The sequence below is a fragment of the Montipora foliosa genome, chromosome 8 (assembly GCF_036669935.1).
Source record: "Montipora foliosa isolate CH-2021 chromosome 8, ASM3666993v2, whole genome shotgun sequence".
NCBI classification, from domain to species: Eukaryota; Metazoa; Cnidaria; class Anthozoa; order Scleractinia; family Acroporidae; genus Montipora; species Montipora foliosa.
The window spans coordinates 4572085-4592084 of record NC_090876.1 but is presented as its reverse complement, the minus strand read 5'-3'; the positions used below and the strand labels follow the sequence as shown (position 1 = coordinate 4592084).

The following is a 20000-nucleotide window of genomic DNA, read 5'->3' as shown; positions in this document are numbered from 1 at the left end:
ACATTGCCCCTTCCTTTGCTGTGGACCGGAATGCTTCGAAAAAGATTGATAATAAGTAAGTTCTTTTTGTATTTTCTTTCCTTCCCTCAGCCATTTGTTCGGGTCATTCTCCCGCGGGTTTGTGAACTCGCCCCAGGCTTCGCGATTTCTCTGTTCCGAAGAAAATGGCCGAAGGAACTTATAGATTTGCGTTCTTCTTCGAAGCATTTGTTAGCGTTAATAGTATTTTCGGTCCGAAGCTTCTGTTTTATGAGGGGTATGTTGTTTTGGTCTCTCATCCAGATACTAACCCCGCCGGACATGTAAACTTCAGTGAACTTTGGTATTACAAAGCTGCCAGATGCTTAGAGGGCACGGTTAAACTTGTGGTGAAAAGAAGTTGTGAGGGAACTTTGAAAATTATCAACAGGTCAGCCCAGAAGCCAATGTTTCTCGCCTCTATTTTATTTGTTATTCTTCAGAGACTGGAATGCCGTAGTTCAATACCACACAATTCAGTGCCTTTTGATTTTCTGTAACACGTACCACAGGCAACCCAGTGTATGCTTCACGGAAGCATCTCGTTTTTGTGAGGTTCCACAAGAACTTTTAAACAATTCAGTTTTAAAGCTTACATATGAATCGTTAGCGAACTGACATATTGGACGTAGGCGAACCGACATTATACGTAGGCGAACAGACAGTAGGCGAAACGACCCGTAGGCGAAACGACCCGTAGGCGAAACGACCGGTTACCATAGAAACTTGTGGTCTATTGCTTAAATATACGAGGAAAAGAAAAGGGCAGATATAAATAATGGCCACAGCAGTACTTACTTATATGACAAAAGCAGTTAATAACAAAAAGGGTAGCAGTAGATCTGTTGCTGATTTGCAAGAGTGCAAAAATACAGGGAAAAAATTTGTGGGGTTTCTCTTCATTCCATTGTGATAATTTTGGTAAATACTAATAGGGGGATAGTTCACTCCTTTTGACGCAGTTGGTTCCACAAAATGTTAGCTTAACTTGCGAAAGTCACTTAAGAGTTTTCTAAATTGTATGTCCTATGCTCAACAACACGCATTTGAATGACATACTTCCAAAGCCTTTCCCCTGTCCAGAGCAAGTTGAGCAAAGTCATCTCTTTCTTTCAGCAATGTTAATACTCTCCTCTCCTTTTCTTCTTTTTCTGAAGTAAATAATTCAAACCGTTCCCCTAACTGTTTCTGTTGTTCTGAAAAAAAAAAAAAATTCAATAAAAAAATCCCTAGTCTTGCCATCAATATAATATTCTTTTCTTTGAACATATCTATTTCCTCTCTATTACCGTAAATCCTCTATTAAGCCCCTGAGGGTCTTCTTTATTTCAAGCATGTTTGAGGAAGGCGGGGTTGATTTAATTTAGCAAAATGCATTACAGGTAGCCAAAAAAACAGGAAGAAAGAAACAGACTAAAGTTACGGTTCACTACGTCATGTTTTACCAGTCTAATATTGAGATTTGAGTGACATTATACAAGTTGCACTATACAATATGCACTTGTGGGGACCAAATCCGAACTTCCAGCATGTGAATAAACCATATCGGATCAGTCCACATGAAATGTTACCGTTATGAATTAATTTAATAATTATAAGAATTTAGTGTTATATTCACTGCGCTACCCGGTGAATATAACATTTTGGAGGTGTGGTTGCTAAGCCAATCAGGCACTTTTCGTGCCTTTTTATCTTGTTTTAGCCAGTTGTTTTGCACTTTCTTGATATTCACCACTCTTAAGTACACTATTCACCTCAGGCTCAGCAAATATTGGGGAATATTTGTCTCGACTATGACTCTGTAAATATTCACCAATATTCACTTTGCATTTGGCAAATAATTGTTAATTATTATTAATACAGTCTATCATTATTATTGATTTCGTTATGGAAAATAACTTAAGTGGAAGGGTGGAAGGGGGTTTAAAAGAGAAGGGGCTTCTGAAAAAAGGGAGCTTATAATTTATAGAGGGGGCCTTATTTGAGACGGGGCCTCATTTCTCAGGGGAAAGCTAAAGGATAAGCCCACAGTTAGTTTGCAAGCTCTCGACAAGTCTTTTTGACTAAGAGGGTGATTACATGAATTTTGGGCAAATATGATGACACACAAGATTCTCACAAATTAGAACACATACAACTGGAAAGCCAGGGGTATCTCTGGATGTAAAAAAAGATTAAAACAGATTGTATCTGGGTATTCCTGAAAAACGTTAGCCAGACCTACACTTTCAACTTATCGGCATTGATCTAGATAATGGTAGATTAAAATCAGTCGATTTGTCATGTAACAACGATTTAAAGGAGCGATAGAGATCATCGCACTTAAGCAGCAACTTGTGCAAGAACTTTTGTTTCAAAATGAGGGCAGTATGTCAAACGTAAATACAGAAGAATGTTAAGGTGGTCGCCATTTATGAAAGTGATCTACAAGTGAATTTGAGTTACATGTATATCGCATAAAAGTTGACCGAATGAAATAGAAAATATGAAATTTCTATATACTTAAACTGAAGGAATTGAAACACATGAGGGTTGGAGATCATCACATAATGATTATCGGCACAATGGCAGCCCTAGATGGTGACAAATACCTTCTGAATTTTTCTGCAGAAATGTAATTTCTTGTTGGAAAGCTCTTGCCTGTTCACTGCATTTCTTTTCCAGAGATGATAGATTTTCCAGCACTGCCCTGTGATATTAATGCATAGTACACTAAAAGACAGCTTGAAGGAAGGAATAATAATAATGATAATGATAACGATAATGATAATGATAATAATTATTAATAATAATTTTAAAATATTATAATTATAATAAATGTCTCATGGTAGTGTTGGTAATCACTGGGTATATTCGCTTTTCCTATCAGGCTCTATTCCGGAACTTAAAGAGCACCCCTAAATTTCCTAGGTGGGTATCTAGTACTTTCTGAAGTATTCTTGCAGAGCCAAAAAGATATGTAATTTGCATTGATTCTACTCAAGTTCAACTCCAATCACCTTCAAGTTCTTCCCCAGATTGTCTGTCACACATCTGAGAGCTCCTATAAATATTGGAACAAGTACAAACTTCTTTTCCTCTCCTTTGCAGACTTTCAACAGTTTGTATTTCAAATCAGTATAGTAGTTTCTTTTCTCTTACTGCTTAAATTCCTTTATTCCAGTGTTGAATGGGCACACCACATGAATTACGAAGCACTCTTTCTTCATCTTCTTCTTCTTCTTCTTCTTTTTCTTCTTCTTCTTCTTCTTATTATTATTATCATCATCATTATCACATTATTGTATACATAAAATTAATTTTACAACTCTATTGCATCGACCTCCCTCAGAATAATCATTTCAACAAACTGCCAACTGCCAGTCTTCATCATCCTCATCATTCTACCCTTCATTGACCAAGAATTTTTGCAACTTTTGGCTGCATGGTAAAAAGGCTTGTTTCTGGCATTTCATAGATTATCAGTGAAAACCATCTACTTCCATCAATAAGAATTTCTGGGCAAATGGCTTATTACCTTTATCCCAACAAGAGAGAAGATAGAAGGAGCTGACTCCTCATACGTGACTCTAAATCTTATTACACAGGGGGACGGTGGTGGTGGGTAAAATAGATAATGTGCCAGTATTCCAACATATCATTGCAACCACAAAAAGGAGCTCCCTGAAGGGCAACAGTGATACCTGTGTAACATATCTTTACCTTTCTTTTTCTACTGAAGTTTGATATTTCCTTTGCAGATCTTTAACCTCCTCTCTGAGTAGCTGAATCTGTGAATCCCTCTCCTCTACCACACTACCAAACAATCCTTCATTTTCTTTCTTAAGGTGACCATTTTCAATTCTAAGCCTTTCATTCTCTGCCTTATAATCGTCTTTGATTTTGATAAGTTCCTCGTGATTCTGGTTGAGAACCAAAAAACGCTTCTCCAAAACAGAGAACTTCCTTGTTTCATTATGTAATGTACTCAGTATATCATCTCTCTGTCTCTGAAGCTCACCATGTTGATTTTCAAGTGCCATTGACTTTTTTAAGGATTCATCTGCCCGCTGCTTCAAAATGCAAATAAGTTCACATTGCTGATCAATACGAGATCGCAAAAGTCCATTTTCTGTTAAATCATCTTTTGACAATGCTCTCAGCTTTTCTAGATTAGCTTTCAGTTCTTCTGGCAAATCCATGCAGTCATACTAGAAGGAAATTGATAATTATTTGACAATAATTTATCAACGGCGACTGTTCAACCACAGAAACAAAAGCAGAAATCTGATACCCAACGAACTGAGAAGTTTCACTCACCCAATAACCTGTTCAAGGCTCTCAGATGGTAGGGAAACTGAACTGCAGAAACTACACATGAAAATGTGTAGGAACTGAGATCCAGGTAAGGTGGGCAGGGAGGAAGGGGGGCGGGGGGCCTTGGGGGGCCTCAACCAGCTCCTGCACATTTTTTTGCTTTTCACTTGGGAGCCCCAGGAACAGGCTACACATGCAAACAACTGACACCATTAATTTTTGTTTCATGTTATATTATGTAAAGCTTTCAATGGTCATAACCCTGTGAGATATTAAAGATCCCACACACTACAATTCACAAGAGAAAGCAGGGGCCGAGAAAACCCCTACATGGTCGACAGGGACAAGTAGATCTCATGCTTTCAAAGTTTTTCTCCGCCTGCCTGGTTGACTAGTTTAATAGGAGGGTAAATACTCGGAGATAGTTGCTATCAGCTTTACAATCGAAGGATAAACAAAGATGTGATGTGATGTATTCTGACAGATAGACGCTCATGTTTCGTATCCTACCTTGGACGAATTCACCACCTCCCGTAGTTTACTTGGAGACTTTCCACCCGATCCACTACTTGAAGCCATTGCAGAAAGGCATAAAAATTATATTACATGTAGCTTCGTTAAAGGAGTTTGAAGTTTCAGTATGAAAGTCTCCCTCAAATATGATAAGTCAACACAGAAGTCAACTGGCTTTCGACGACTTATGCAATTCGAATAGCTTTAACCTTGACCTTGCAGCATATTGTAACCGTTTAGCACTGAACGTGTAGAAATATTACAGGAAAACTAAATCCTCTATCTCCCGATGAAGTAACTCCCGCTGTGAAGTCAATATTTATATCACCAAGAGCACATGGGCATTTTGTCTGAGCATGCGCGAAGGGAATCGAATTATTCGAGTTCGGCGCCATTGTTATTTTGAACGCGCTGCCCGCGGGTTTTTAAACGGGCGATCTACACTTTTAAAAATATTTTGTCAAGAGAGATGAAAGATTGTAACAAAATTACACACTTTTCTATCACTATGGATATTCTTCGAGTTTGTTGGGAGTTCGGATGAGAATATTTTAATGATCAAATCCCGAACAAAACGAGATAAAGGCCCAAAGAAGTGGAGTTTGGCATTTGATTTACCGAAGTTCAAGATGTTCACACGAGAAGACAAATGATGCAGGTTAGTTTGAAGATGTTGAAGCTTTATTGTTATGAATCACAGGGCTGCATATTGACACGATCCTCAGATAAACCACCCTTTATGAGATGGAAATTTTGAGTTTGAGCTGATTTTGCTTCAACTTTGAAGTAAGTTTTCATCATAATTCCGCGGGCCCCCAAGCTTCAAATTACTTCAAATAACTTTGTCTCTTCTTCCTCTTTGCAGCTGCTTGGGACTCCAGGCTTTAAAAAATGCGCTGTTTGTAGGATTACAATGTTATTACAACAGCTTTTGGCAAATTTTTATTTGGGAAGTTTTGATTGATTTTCCAAGTCGTGGATCACAAAAGTTTTCTGTCTTGCTGCTCTCCAAGTCTGTTGTGCAGAGCATATAGTTGTCCATTTTTAACAAGGTTGTAGTGTCATTTCAATACACGATGACTTTTGCAATTTTTTTTCCTGTGCTTCGGTAGGTATTTTTGTAATTGCTTTTTTCGTCTCCTAGAGCTAACATAAGTCAAAAGTTCGGTTAAACTACCCTTTTTCGCCGGCCCCCAAGTCCGAGAACACTTTTAGTGCGTTGTTTGTTTATTTGTCCTCCGCTTCATCTGGTTTATTTATTCCGAAAAAATGCGTGCTCTTTTTTGTAGCAAGGCAAACTACTACCGTTTACTGTCGAAGATTTCACATTTGGAGCTTGTCCATGTAGTTTTCGAACCGGATGGCGTAAGCTCTGTTATCGTGTTTATTTCATTATAGCATGCTGCTACCTAGCAGACTACTGTAGCGTTAGAGGCTCGTCGGTTTTTTTTTCTACGTGCAGCAATTGAATTTACCTCAGCAAGTGTTCTTAGACGAGCGATTTAAGAAATAAGTGAGAATGCTCATTCAAAAAGATTTGGTTGTAATTCTGGAGACGAGCTCTGAAGGGCAGAACAGACATTTCGCTTTTAGTGTGTATCCCTTAGCCTGTAGAGGAATGCCAATCACGATTTCTTTAGATGTATGTGTTAGTTATACATTTGTACAAAAAAATGTTAGGAAACACGTTTTACTTGCCAAAATCCCGTTGTACCGTCTAGAATAAGTGAAACATGCACATGATTATCTGCAAGACCTGTCACTATAGTTTGATCATCTTCTCAACAATCATTATTCTCAAATAATATGTTACACATCAGATTTGTCATGTACTGGCTCTTCCAACAATCCATATACTGTAGTATAAAAATCAATAAATGTTCACCACAATTCACGGGTAAAGGAAGATACAAAAATAAAAAAATTATGTTGAAAACTAGATGAACAATAATACTTTCAAATTTGCCATGAGAGTAAGCAAGGGAGTTCATCTACATATTACCTTGAATGTTATTTGTACCCAAAAAATGTTGAATAAATACTGGGTACAGTGTAGCAAATCTTTATGAGCATTTGCAATGTATGTAAAAACCAAGATAGTGTGAGGAAGAGGGAGAGAATGGTTTACTTAAGTTGAAAGAAATGAAACCCTATATTATTGATGTTTACTTCAGACCTAAAATGGCCATGTTTGATCCTTTCAGTTGTGCCCCCCACTCATGCATAACCATTCCTGCAAGATATCTGATGAAGTTACTGATGTTTCCAGAAGAGCTGGTTGCAATAAGGCCACCTTGTAGCCCATGCTTGTGGCTTTCAAAGAGGCTAATGATTGTATGCATTAAGAAGCTTGTCTGTTAGTGCTTTGTAGTGACATCTGTTCAGACATGTATTCTGAGCCATGATCAGAAGTACTCTGCAAATTATTATTAAGTTTTAAGGTTAGGCTGTTAATTGAAAGGACAAGGGGAATGTAGTTATCTAGAAGAATGAAAAGAGTTCCATATTGCATGTCTTTAATTTGAAGAATTTACTCATAGTTTCTCGAAAAGTGTCCAGCATCCATAAACAAGTTCTAGTACGAACATAATTCTCCATGTCTTAGGTTTATCAGTAAGCTTGCTTTGGAAAAATTGTTTCATGTACAGAATTAAAAGTTAGGATCAAAAGAACTGACAGCGTATTCTCTGCTGTTTAGAGAGATGGGTAGTGGCTCAACAATTGGAGCAATGGACAGAAGTGATGGCTGAGAGGTCAAGTTTTGTGGAAAGGTGTTACCTTGAGAACCAGTTGTGAATGAAGATAAACGGGCAGATTGGTTATGTGAAACAGCCGTATTTGAAGCTCTTGAAGTTCTGGATTATGATTGGAATCTTAAACACTCATAGATAATTAATTTGTTTGCAGTAAAATAAACAGATGTGCTGAATTCACGAGGCTCATACAAATGGAATTCTTGGTTGCTTATAAATTCAATGTACAGTTAAGATTTCACTAGTTGGAGTCACATCCTACATAATAAAATGTTGCATGTCATAGTCTCAGTAAGGTGACCAGCAAGTTGATATGAAGAAAAACACTCGTGATCATTAAGTTTTTGATATCCATTTATTGTGAATACAGTTGTTGACCATTTCCTCATATCTTATACTTCCGAAGGACTAACAAATTAAATCATATTTTAGTTCTATACTTGTAAAAGTTTAAAAAGCTTGGGGCTTGATATTAAAAAAGGAATACTCTTTGGTGTGTCACTCTTAACATCGCTTTGTTCCCTGGGCCTGGTCTAGTCAGACCTTACTAATTTCCTGTTGTCATTTTTTAATCAAAGTGAACACAGAGAAGGATCATTCCTACAGATTGAGACAGTTGTGCAGGGTTCAAGAGGGCAGTTTGTTCAATTACAACATGGGAATCATAGACCTTGCTATGCCCTTAGACAGTGGTTATTTATTTCAGGTCCTCAGATTTAGTTCCCTAGGGATTTGGGATGTGCTTAAACTCAAACAAACTTGAAACCAAAAAAGGCAAGCTACCGTAAACTTTGGGTGTGAACATTTATTTTCACAATGTAGCTGAAATTCTCGATATTTTAACACATTTCAAACAAGAATGCCCAACAGAGCAAAAGAGAGAACAGTGAGAGGTAAACACGTAGGTTGGAATCAAAACTAACGTGGTAAAATGTCTGTCTACAGCTGTGTCTAGTCTGCTTATGTGTGTTTGAAGAGCCCTTCGAATTATGCAACTTTCGCAAGATTACTGACTACGTGAGAGTTCCACACCAAAACAACTTGGTTTCCCCTTATTATTCGAAAGTACTTTGCTGTGACTTTTTGCCATAAACAGCCCAACCGTTTCTCGATCTTTTCACACCGTCTACACCTAAGGCAAGGAAGATAAAACTACACAGATAACGACACGAACTCGAAACTTTTCGCCACGTACACCGCCATTATTTTGGTTTCTGCTTAAGGCGGGCCAGCGGATACGCCCATAAGTGATCTCAAAGTCACGCACGCGCAGACAGAATGCCCCTGTGCTATCACCAAGAAAAAACACTAGTGCCCATGCCTAAGGTCCAGCATGCAAGGAAGAGATAGTGAGAAGCCTGGGTTCGAAAAGTGAGTAAAGGAGGTTCATATGCCGGGGTGACGAGTCAAAGATCAAAATGATCTCTTCTCTAAATTAACGATTATCGTTAATTCTTAATTTGCTTTGAATTTACTATTATCGTTAATTTAGGACACAGTGTCCCAGGACTTGTAGTAGCAGAGAAAGTAAATAAATTAAAAAAATCATATCCGTGGAATGGATTCGGGCCCGGGCTACATTGGTGGGAGGCAATTGCCCGGTATAACGGTCCCATGAAACCCTTGCCTTTTTCGTTTTTCGCCACTTTTCCCCCACCAAACCACATAACCATTCACTGTTTAAAGTTAACATTTCGTATGTTGCAACACACATCTTCAGAGGTGACAGTTTTTCTATGTTTACAAGCGAATGATCACCTGTGAAGATGATAACTGAGTAAGGACAGGAACCCATACTGGGCCTATGTAAGGGCATTTTTACAGACCGATCTATTTTTAGACTATCTTTTCCCGAAAAAACAAGGGCAGTTCCGGTTCGGTGACCCTATGACGTCAGCTTAATTTCTTGTAATTGGTCATCGGGCCCCTGTGGGAGTCTCATTCGCAGGAAATTCAATCTAAAAATAAATCGGTCTGTGAAAACGCCGTGACACGAACACAGTAGAGTTGTAGGCTCCGGGTCATGGGTTCCTGGTAAGGATTTATTTAACATCAGTCCCGCGGCTTGCAACATCTCATGCATGCGCAAACCATGTCACTCATCAGCATGGCTATCGAGCACCACGTGTTCATTGCTCTTTGCTGCAACAGCGGGTGAAAAACAACCTTTTTACGCGCAGATACAAAACACAGGTCACCGGTCACAGGTCTTAAGTCACAGGTTATTGTTTTGCCAATACAGAAACAATACTAACCGTTTACAAATACCAACATTAGGCCTAAAAACTTTTCAGTGTTTAGGCTTAGCCTAAGGTTAGCTCTAATGGATGTTTAGGATACTTTCTGTGTTGGTAAAACGATGACCTGTGCCCTGGACCTGTGACCTGTGTTTTGTACCTGCCGCCCTTTTTACCCCTGAAACGGCTACCACTGAAGAGTGATATCGTCTGCCTGGCAATAGACAGAGTAAAGTCTGTAAGTGTCAATCTTAAGAAGGGAAGGGTTACCAGGGACGCAGGTCTAGTGAATGGACGGAGATGTTGTTAACCCTTTCTCCCCGGAAATGGTTCTATTGACAGTGTAAAATCTGGATGTGTTACTCTCAGGAGGGAAAGGGCGCAGCGACAGTTCCAAATGTCTATGAATTATTACCTTTGACATCAACTTCCCAAGAAATAAATGAATTTTTGCAAATGTTCACAACTACAGTCTACTTTTTTATTGCCGCTGTTATGCTTATTTTGACAATTCAGTCTGAGCTACCTGGACTATAACATGTACAGCTGCCTGTGACCTCGTTTCGATAATGCCGACCAAAGTTATTCCATAGTAATTTGTTTTACATTCCTTGTCTTCTCACTATCAGAAAAAGTAGCTATTTCGTAACATAGTGTGAGAAATTTCTCTTCTTCTTCACAATCTCCGCGAAAAATGTCATCAAAACGCCGGAAAAGGCATTTTTTCTTTATTCTCAAGTTCTTTAGTTGCGATTTAACCACATCCTCGGCAAAACGAACTTTCTGGGGCTTCGACTTCCCTCTAGCTTTGTCTTCCACATCTTCCGAACTGGTGAGCCTCAGTCTTTCAAGTGAATAACTAACCTTATCGAAAAGCGATTTTCTTCTAGTGTGGCTCGCGATTGGCTTTTCTTGTTCTGAAGTTTCCAAATTATATTTTCTTGACGCAGAAATGGCCTTGCTAACTAAATCAAAGTCGATCAGCCTCCTTTTGCTGTTCCCGTTGTTAACAACATTTACTCTATCTCTGTTTATGTTATCACAGTTGATCGCAGTCAGTTCATCCACTTTTTCTTCGATCCTCACTCGGCGCATGCTTCTACTTAGGGCATCAAATAGCTTTTTATGTTCTCCGCTTTTGAAAGAATTGTTTTCATCGACAAGTTCAAATAGTTCGTTTTCGTGCGTGGCAACCTTTGCATTGATAAGCGCATCGTTCATTGTTGCAATAAAAAAATTCATTGCCACTATAGTGAGACTGAAAAGAAGGAAAAATGAGAAGATTCTTCCAAACGTTTCGTTAGCATCAGCAAGTTCTTTAATTGGTCTGGCCTTTACACGACCCAAGGTGAGCTCGAGCTGAAAATATGTGCCCCTCAAGAAGGTGGAATAGTGCCTCGACCCAGGACCGAAGATTAAAACTCCAAATTGCAAGAAGGCCACCGAGCAGATGAAGAAAAGAACACCAAATGATGACAATAGTCGGGCTGATGATTTGAGTGTTCTGGAAAACACGACAACATGCTTGTTGAATCGAATCAGTCGTAAAAGTTTAGCGGTGACTATAAACGTTAGAATTCCTAGCACTGCATTCTCCACCTCGAGAGAAATTACAACCTCTTGGAAGCTTACATTAGAATAAATGTTTTGCCTTAGTTTTCGGATTGTGGACACTCCTCTTTCCGATCGAACGACATGCATAACTACAGCCAGCAAAGAGAATATTACTTGAAAAATCTCGACCCAACTCCAGAAGGATTTGAAATATCGAGATCGCCTTTTTTGGAGCCTGTACAACTCCCTTCCAGAATACAAAACGACAAATATTATAAAAAAGAGAACGCAGATGAGGTAAAACTGTCGCGAGCCAGTATCCGTTGCATCCAGAGAAATAACTTCGGCTCTGATGAAGGGTGCTCTGCATCCAGATACGTCAATCTCGTATAAATAGCTCCCGATAAATAGCAGATTAGTCGAAGGATTAAATGCAGCAAAATCCAGTATGACTGCTCGGGTCTGACTGTCCAGCCAGGAATCTCTTTGCAACTGTTCGACAATACTAACACCAGTTGCACTTTCATATCCTAAATCGGCCACGAAACCTCCCCATGGGTAAAACGATAATTGTCCCCACTTTGGTACTCTGTCGGTCTCTGTCGGTTCCTGATATCGCCATGGCTTCGGACAAAGTCGGAAAAGGTCATCGTTATTTGAAGTGTTGTCGACAGGTTTCCACCCTGGCTTATTAAAAGCAGTTTTCGATTCGCTTGCTTTTGAAAAACCACCGTAGCATACAGGAAAGGAGTTTTTCATGTAATCCAACACGTCACAAGGTTCTGCAAACAAGACAAGAAGGAGATCTATGAGCTTGTCATCTCCACCTGTAGCAAGATATTTGCCACTACACGACAGGCGAACACAGTTAACACAAGCTTAAAAAAGAAACCAGTAACCAACAGAAAATATAGAACCAAATACAGGTTAAGGGATAATGGATTTGAACTCGGTCATTCTAAAACAAGGGCAGCCCACGATTTGTTTACTCGCTGTGCTAGCATAGTTTGGAACTGTCTACCAACGAACTGAACGATCTAGCGAATAATTACAAGCCAGGCATCAGTTACCGGTATTCATCATTTAAGTTAAGACTTTCAAAGTCCTTAGATCAAATTTCGTTTAGATGATTCAACTGCAACGGATTATTTTTTATCTTTATCTTTGTGAAGTTACAAGTGATGCACCCGGACCATCATATTTTTGATATTATCATTATTAGTTATTATTATTATTATTATTATTATTATTATTATTATTATTATTCATGATTTGTTATTGTTATTGTTATTGTTATTATTATTAATCTCGTCATCGTCTGCATAATCATGATCATGCTATTTTACTTAATTCATTCTCCAAGTGTATTTATAATTTGCTTTTCTATATATATATATATAATAAAATTTATATATAGATATATTTATTTATTATGCATCTTAATTGTAGAAGATCCAAATAATGAGCAATTGCTTCCATTTCACAAATTAACGTGCTTTACCAAATTAATAAGGAGTGTATGTATGTAAGGAATTATCGAATCACTCAATGTTGTTTCAAAGACTGTGCTTCCGAGAACAGTGGCTAAGTACCATTTCTAACTTTACAGAGAATCACCAATTGACATAATGATGAAGATCAAAACATACTTCTTTTAACTCGTAGTTGTCTCGCTCGAGGCATTCCCACTAAAACAGATTGCTTATTGCCAATGTAAACCGTCTGGTTCTCAATCTGGTTGTTGTACCATTTACCAACGAACACACCCTGGAGGAAGATATCTTCAAGCCACTTCCAAAACTTTTCGTCGTTCAAAACCTATAATTTACGAAAAACCAGTAGAGTAGAGCGAGTTTCAATCGAGTGTCGTAAAACCAAAAGCAAAGTAATTACTTTGGCCAATCAAACAGGATGGAGACAATCCAGTAAACCAATCAAAACTCGAAGTATTTACACCACCAAATATGCAAATTTGTGACGTTTTCGTTGCCGTCGCCGTTGTCGTTGCTAAAGCTCCCTAATAGATCACAGGTAACGTCAAAATGTGGAAAGAACAAAAACGTGGCACACGAAGCGATAGCTGGGTCTGCCGCCGATGTGCTTACCATATTTTGACATTTTGACGTCTTCTGTGATCTATTTAACAATTATTCCATGAGCGCGCGTTGGATATGAGATGGTAAATAGCCAACGAGGCGCGTAGCGCCGAGTTGGCTATAACCACTCTCATATCCAACAAGCGCGAATGGAATAATTGTTTTATTAAATTCCCTAAACTCCAAAAATTTGGAAGTACGAAATACGAGCGGAGAAAGCGAGAAAATCCTAGCGAAATCGAAAAAAGTTGATGAAGATGTGACTTTGTGTAATACCTCGTGGTCAGACAGACGCAGGCTCATCACAAAAACATTTCTTACCTTTTCGCGTATCTCTAAGCTTCGAAAGTGATCCAAACTTTCCACAAAAACGTTTTTCTTTTGCTTTAAACCGAAAGAAATTTCGCTTTCTGGCGTAAACGTTTTTAGTTTGGGCAACGCTTAAGCGCAATCATTTACCATATAAGGTCAAACTGAGGTATATGAGCTGATAACCGAGATTGAGTGAACCAATCAGAGCACGAGAATTGCATTATCCGAGGTTGAGAATTTAATAATACTGATTATTAAAAACTGGTTCATTGGATAATGCCATTCGAGAATTTTGATTGGTTAAGCCATCATGGGTTATGAGCCATTATACCATGATCTACAAACACGGCAAGCATATGCGTGATTTTTTGGGCCTTTTTATTCTTATTTTAGTCTAGTTTTCTATATTTTGAGGGCGTTTTTAATAAAACAATTATTCCACTCGCACTTGTTGGATATGAGATGATTATAGCCAACTCGGCGCTACGCGCCTCGTTGGCTATCTATCATCTCATATCCAACGCGTGCTCATGGAATAATTGTTACATAGACGCACGACAACATGGAGTCTATTTGCTTTATATAATAAAGAATTTGAGTTCTTTTTAAAAAGATTTTGATGATGACGTCAGCCTTGCGTTTGTCCTCTAACAGATCATAGATGAGAACCAACCATTGAGAATACGGGAATTATTGTGCTTATTATATAATCTTCAATCGCTCCAGGGCCGCAATGCTTTCAAGCCCGTGAATGGCATCATTCCATTCGGATCCAAATGAAACGTGTAACTCCAGTCTGCTTTTTGTAAAAAGCTCTAGCCTTTTTACTTCGCTTTCAAGTTACGAAATGGCAAAGTTGGTGCAAGATTAATTTGAATTCTTGACCAAAAACGTCTCCGATTTTCTCAGAAAACTATGGATTCCGAAATAGACCCGAAAAGTTTCTGGGAATTTCGAGAAACGCTCGCCTGTTATTTAATCTTACCGTCTCAAAATTCGGAATGCCATCTGTGACTGATTTCATCATCATGTATCGGTGATCGTTTCTGTTACCATAACACACCACCAGAAGAAGGAAAACAAAGATTAGATACACAAACAGTTCCACAAAAAAGCGCGAAACGTTCTGTTTCTTTGCCAGCCGTCTTCTCATTTCTTCCACCTCTGACAAGTTCAGCGTCCATAAATGTCCTTTTGGTGAGTATTTTTTAGTTTCTTCTAGACTCTCGCAATCTTTGGGTACGGATTTTTTACGTCTTACGATGGCTGCTAAAAGTACTGCGATACAGAAGACCTTGACAGGCTCTATTACCGCGAGGTCCTGAGTGAAAGAAATAAACATCGAAGATAGCCATTGTTCACTGATACTTTTTCCCCAGATCAAGCTATAGAAGATGGTGAACGTGGCCGAGACAACGCAAGAACAAACTAAGAGAAACCAGGCAAGGTACTTTAACCACTTTGGCTTGCAACACCGGACAGCTTCATGCTCGTCAATGCGATGGGCTCCTCTACGAAACAAGAACGCTATAAGGATGTTTGTCGGTGCTACTATGAGCGCACTCTCGATACCAATTATCACTTGCCTCCAAGAAAATTTTAATGGTCCGATCTGAATGACTTGTTCAGATTTTCCCTCTAGTCTGTAAAACATTGCGTTGGCTAACATTGCTGTTAAAAGCACCGAAAGGCAACACGAGGCGCGCTCCACCCTACTAAAGCGGTTTCTCCTTGGCTTGGCTATGACTGATACCCAGATGTGATTCTCTGTGAGGCCTTTCCACCAACGTTTAAAGACCTCTGTGTTAAAGTCTTCTTGAGATGAATTCAGTTTTAATAGTCGCTCTATTCTGCCATCGCCTCTCTCAAGGGCTAACCAATCACCATTCGTGAAAGTCCAAGAATGATTCATCTCCTTGTCGACAACGACAATTTCTTCGAGAAACCAAGATGGGCTACTGCCAAAGTTATCATGTCCAATTCGCACTTCCTGGATAATCCCAAGTGGCTTGTCAACTTTCATAACGAAGATGTCAGTGCTCCCTCGAGCAAAATTCGGCCTCTCCGTCTCAGGGTCCGCTCCACCCAGCTGGATAATCCCTGTGCTTTCGTTAGCGCCGTATATCTCCATGGCAACATTAGCTGTAGTTCCGGATCCTCTCCAGACCCCAGTGGTGATGATTATTTCATATTCGTGGAAGTTATTCGAGCCAGAGGGTAGCTCAACTGGAGAACGATTCTGTAAAAAAGAAAATAAGGTAGAATAGAAAACGGAGAGATCAGCAGAAATGCTATACAACATTCCCTGTAAGAAAAAAGTCAAAATGGTATTCGTTACTATTCGTGCAAGTAAAAGCTGATATGGGATGACAACTGTTCAAACTTGAAAAACGTTCCAATTTGGGAGATGTTCCTAGTTAGAACTTAAGAATCATGACTCATTCCTTCACTTCTTGAGGTACCCCTGGTTGTTTACCATTTACCAAACTGGAAAACATCCGGACATTTCGGTTAGAATGTAAATGCCGTAAGCCTATTTTGGTCTTCGCAAACGGAAAATTTCCGGACAAAACGGAATTTCTTGAAAGATAGTCGAAAATTCTCAAACGGAGTTCCCAAACGGGAAACGTGTTCATCATTTGCATTCCCCCATGATTTTGCCTCCCTCCAGACTCTCTCGGTAAACTTGAACGAATTGTGTAAATGGTACACGCCGATCCCAACTGAATTTCCCATTCCGGAGTTTTTGCTTACCATTTGCACAAACCTAGTACCAACCGGTTTCTGCTTGAAAATGGTAAACAATCCCTCTGACCAAAAAATCAATTCTTATTTTTCTTTGGATTTCAAAACTATGTTAACTAAACTAAACATTAAGTGACCAAAGTTTTGAGCTTTAATTTCAAAAAGACTCTTGTTTATTTTAACTGGAATTTTCCTGTTTAATGGTCCGCCATTACTAACTTTAAGATCTTGAGAGAGCTGGAAAGAGGAGAAAATGACGTCAAAGGCTCACTAGTTTAAGAATGCAATGCGTGTGTACGCCGCAGAATTAATATGCAGCACGGCAGTTCTGGGCTTTCAGACTTTTAACTCGCGTTTCGCATATATAATAAGCTGCATTCACATGCTGAAAATTTAAGCAAGTGAGCCTTTGACGTCACTTTCCCTAGATCCAATCCTCTGAGGTCCAATTGGTCAGTTTTGAACGTGAGTAATGGTGGACCTTGAATCCAGAACTTACACTCAAAGTAAACGGCCTTTGGATAAAAATGAAAACTCAAAATTTTGTCTGACACGGGGGGTAAGCAAACACGCTTTCAAAATCTGACAGGGGCCCTTTAAGGGATATAACTGGAACTCACAAATGACCCGTTCCCAGGTCGCTTAATAGCTCAGTTGGAGGAGCAGTGCTGCACGATCGCAATCGTGTGAGAATTACAAGAATGCGAATTATTATATGACTAGCTCCGCGAGCGGGCAAGGTGAACCAAATCCCGCGCTGTGATTGGCTACCCGAGCGGGCAAGATGGAGCTATACTGCCCGCTCGGGACTTCTTGCTTGGTCCCGCAAGATCAAGATCATTTTTTTGGTGTTTTATCTCATATAATAAATCCTTCATTGACCTAGCTTGTTCGGTCAAGATGGCTGGATATTGGCCTCATTCTTTTTTTGCGTGTTTATGGACCGAGACGAAAACACTTGGCCAATATCCAGCCATCTTGACCTCACGCTTGGTCAATAACCCATATTTATTAAACCTTGCATTTCCAAGATCGAAAAGTTCATTCTCACAATTAGTATCACAGATTTCTTTGTTGGGTAGTCATAAAAATTTGGTGTTATATCAAGATGAAATATCAATTAATGTTTACATAACGATCCGTCCTGAGAAACAAAGGGTTTATTAAACAATAACACGAGATCTGTTTCTGTATATATACGTCATGTAACATTTACAAGGCAAACTATCCTATTAAAGTTTTTTTTAAAAAAGAGATCTTTTCTTCTATTTAATGATAACATCAATTCGTTCGGCAGGGAAAGAGAATGGAAATTATCCCGGAATAAAATTCGCGTGGACGGTGTCGAGGTTCGGAGTTAGAAATTGAAAACTCATCGTGAGCTGCTGACATCCACGTCCTCCATCCAACTTCAAATTTTGTCATTTCTCGTCATCCAAAGTGTTAAGACCAACTTGCGGAGCTCACACTGTCATTATTCTTGCTCATCAAAGCCATTGATTGTCTTGTTGCATCAGCGAAGTTGCACACTAGCCCCTGAGGATCTCTCGGCCGGAGACTACCCTGGTTTCTTTAGCATGAATCGACGAGGGGTATGACTATGTCATGTCCCCCTTTAGGAATGCTCGTCCATCGCAGGTTACCCATAGCAGTATGTAACCATGTGGCCGACACCCATATTAGGGAGTTAAGCAAAGACGACGGCGACGGCATCGACAACTCCACAAGGCAAGAATATTATTGGTGAAAAGAGGAAAAATAATCGTGTTACAAGTGAGGTACGAATTTCCGTGCATTTCTTTGTGTACCCCTCAAAAGAACAACGTGAAATCACCAAATTTTTGGTTTTGACGATAACGTGAGAATATAAGGGGTGGAGGGTAGCGCAGTGGTGAGAGCACTCGCCTCCCACCAATGTGGCCCTGGTTCCATTCACTACTTGCACAAATCCCAGAATATACCTCTTTTACACCCCAAAAATCTGCATAGGCATTGTTTTCGACTTCTCTTAGGACTTTTTCATGTCCCAGGAGAAATTGCAAACAATGGTTATGCAAAAGTTTTGGGGGGTAATAGAGGTGTATTATGGGATTGTGCAAGTAGTGAATTCCCAGACTCGGCGTCATATGTGCCTGGGTTGCGTTTGTTGGTTCTCTACTCCGCATCGAGAGGTTTTCTTCGGGTACTCAGGTTTTCCCCTCTCCTCGAAAACCAACATTTGACTTGATTTGCGTTAATTGTTGATTTCAGTTTACAATGTCCCCAATTAGTGCTCCAGCGCTTCTAGACACTTAAATAAATTTCCTTTCCTTTCCTTTTCTTATATAAAACAATCGGTGGTTTGCAACCAATCTCTAGGGACTCAGATAATATTAATGATATTCTTTGATTGCACTCTCGAGAAAAGACGGCCATGTTGGTGCCAAAACAATAGAAAAATGTAGCTCAAGTTTTGCAGAGTAATAGAGTCAAATTCCTAAAAGCCTTTTTCGCTATTGTTCTTTTCACCAAAATGGCCACCGTGACGTGAGATGTAATCAAAGAATAATGTGCACTGATTGGCGCCGTGGACGAACAAAAGGAGCCAATGAGAAATCTTTTGTTTCCGTCCACCAACATAGCTCAGATGTCGTAACGTGAAAGCCACCTTTGAACCATTCATTTTCTATTTTTACATTAAAACCGTTCGCACCCATCCAGTTATAGGATAGTTCGCCCGTATTGTGCAAGGTGAACAAGACGGAATAATCGCGGCGACGGCGCTTAGTTATATTTTGGAGTGACGCTTTCGTTGACGTTGTCCGGCTTCCTTAAACTCCCTATTTTCCGATCAGCCCTTCTCAACTTTCATAAATTTCGTTCACATTTCTCTTGTACGCAATTTCCTTGATATCGTCAAAAGTACTTACATTCCTTGCGTCTTCCTTATCTGCTTTCCTTGCGCCAACGAGAACAATGAGATAACATAGAAAGACTACAGCTACAGTTACAATAACGCCAATATTTCCAGTGTCTTCAAGCCGCTTGAATTCTACTACAACTTGGTCGAAATCGATGGGATTTGGTTTCACAAACAGACTTCCACCAAATGAAGTCAGATGATTGCAACCGCAGCTGAGAAGGCCATTCAGCGTGGCTGACAATACCTGTTTCAGAAAATAAGTAGAATTAAATGCAGATAGTGTTTTGCAGTTTTATTATCGTACCGACTCATGAAGTCTGCAAAACTACATTCAAATGTTTTGACGAATACTGAACGTAAAGTGTAGAGTGTAAAGGCTTTTAACTTGTGACCAGCGCCGAGGGGGGCTGTGAACAACGACGACGACGGCGATGTCTGGTGAGGACAATTACAATAGTAATAAAGAAGAACAAGAGTCCATGGACTCTTGAGAAGAAGGAGAAGAAGAAGAAGAAGAAGAAGAAGAAGAAGAAGAAGAAGAAGAAGAAGAAGAAGGAGAAAAAAGATAACGATG

At 39.4% G+C, this 20000-nt stretch overlaps 2 protein-coding genes and 1 long non-coding RNA gene across 4 annotated transcripts in view; 1 reads left to right on the top strand and 2 right to left on the bottom strand.

Moving 5' to 3' along the window:
* LOC138012841 (coiled-coil domain-containing protein 89-like) overlaps positions 1-5166 on the bottom strand; it is an 11828-nt gene extending 6662 nt beyond the window's left edge. Inside the window, exons 1-4 of the mRNA XM_068859753.1 lie at positions 4825-5166; positions 3721-4208; positions 2610-2707; positions 1078-1214 (exon numbers count right to left, since the gene is read on the bottom strand). Coding sequence (XP_068715854.1) covers positions 1078-1214; positions 2610-2707; positions 3721-4208; positions 4825-4893 — 792 coding nt within the window. The 5' untranslated portion in view covers positions 4894-5166. The remainder of the gene's footprint in view (positions 1-1077; positions 1215-2609; positions 2708-3720; positions 4209-4824) is intronic.
* A 33-nt stretch (positions 5167-5199) lies between these two features.
* LOC138012842 (uncharacterized) lies at positions 5200-8069 on the top strand. Its single transcript, XR_011125086.1, has 2 exons — positions 5200-5485; positions 7526-8069. It is a non-coding gene; the product is annotated as an uncharacterized lncRNA (long non-coding RNA).
* Positions 8070-10292: 2223 nt separating this feature from the next.
* LOC137967593 (polycystin-1-like protein 2) overlaps positions 10293-20000 on the bottom strand; it is a 27877-nt gene continuing 18169 nt past the window's right edge. For both annotated transcript variants that reach the window (XM_068814110.1, XM_068814109.1), the window contains 4 exons: positions 19434-19670; positions 14765-16018; positions 13021-13189; positions 10293-12153 (listed from right to left, as the gene is read on the bottom strand). In XM_068814110.1, the coding sequence (XP_068670211.1) occupies positions 10400-12153; positions 13021-13189; positions 14765-16018; positions 19434-19670 (3414 nt within the window). In that variant the 3' untranslated portion in view covers positions 10293-10399. The remainder of the gene's footprint in view (positions 12154-13020; positions 13190-14764; positions 16019-19433; positions 19671-20000) is intronic.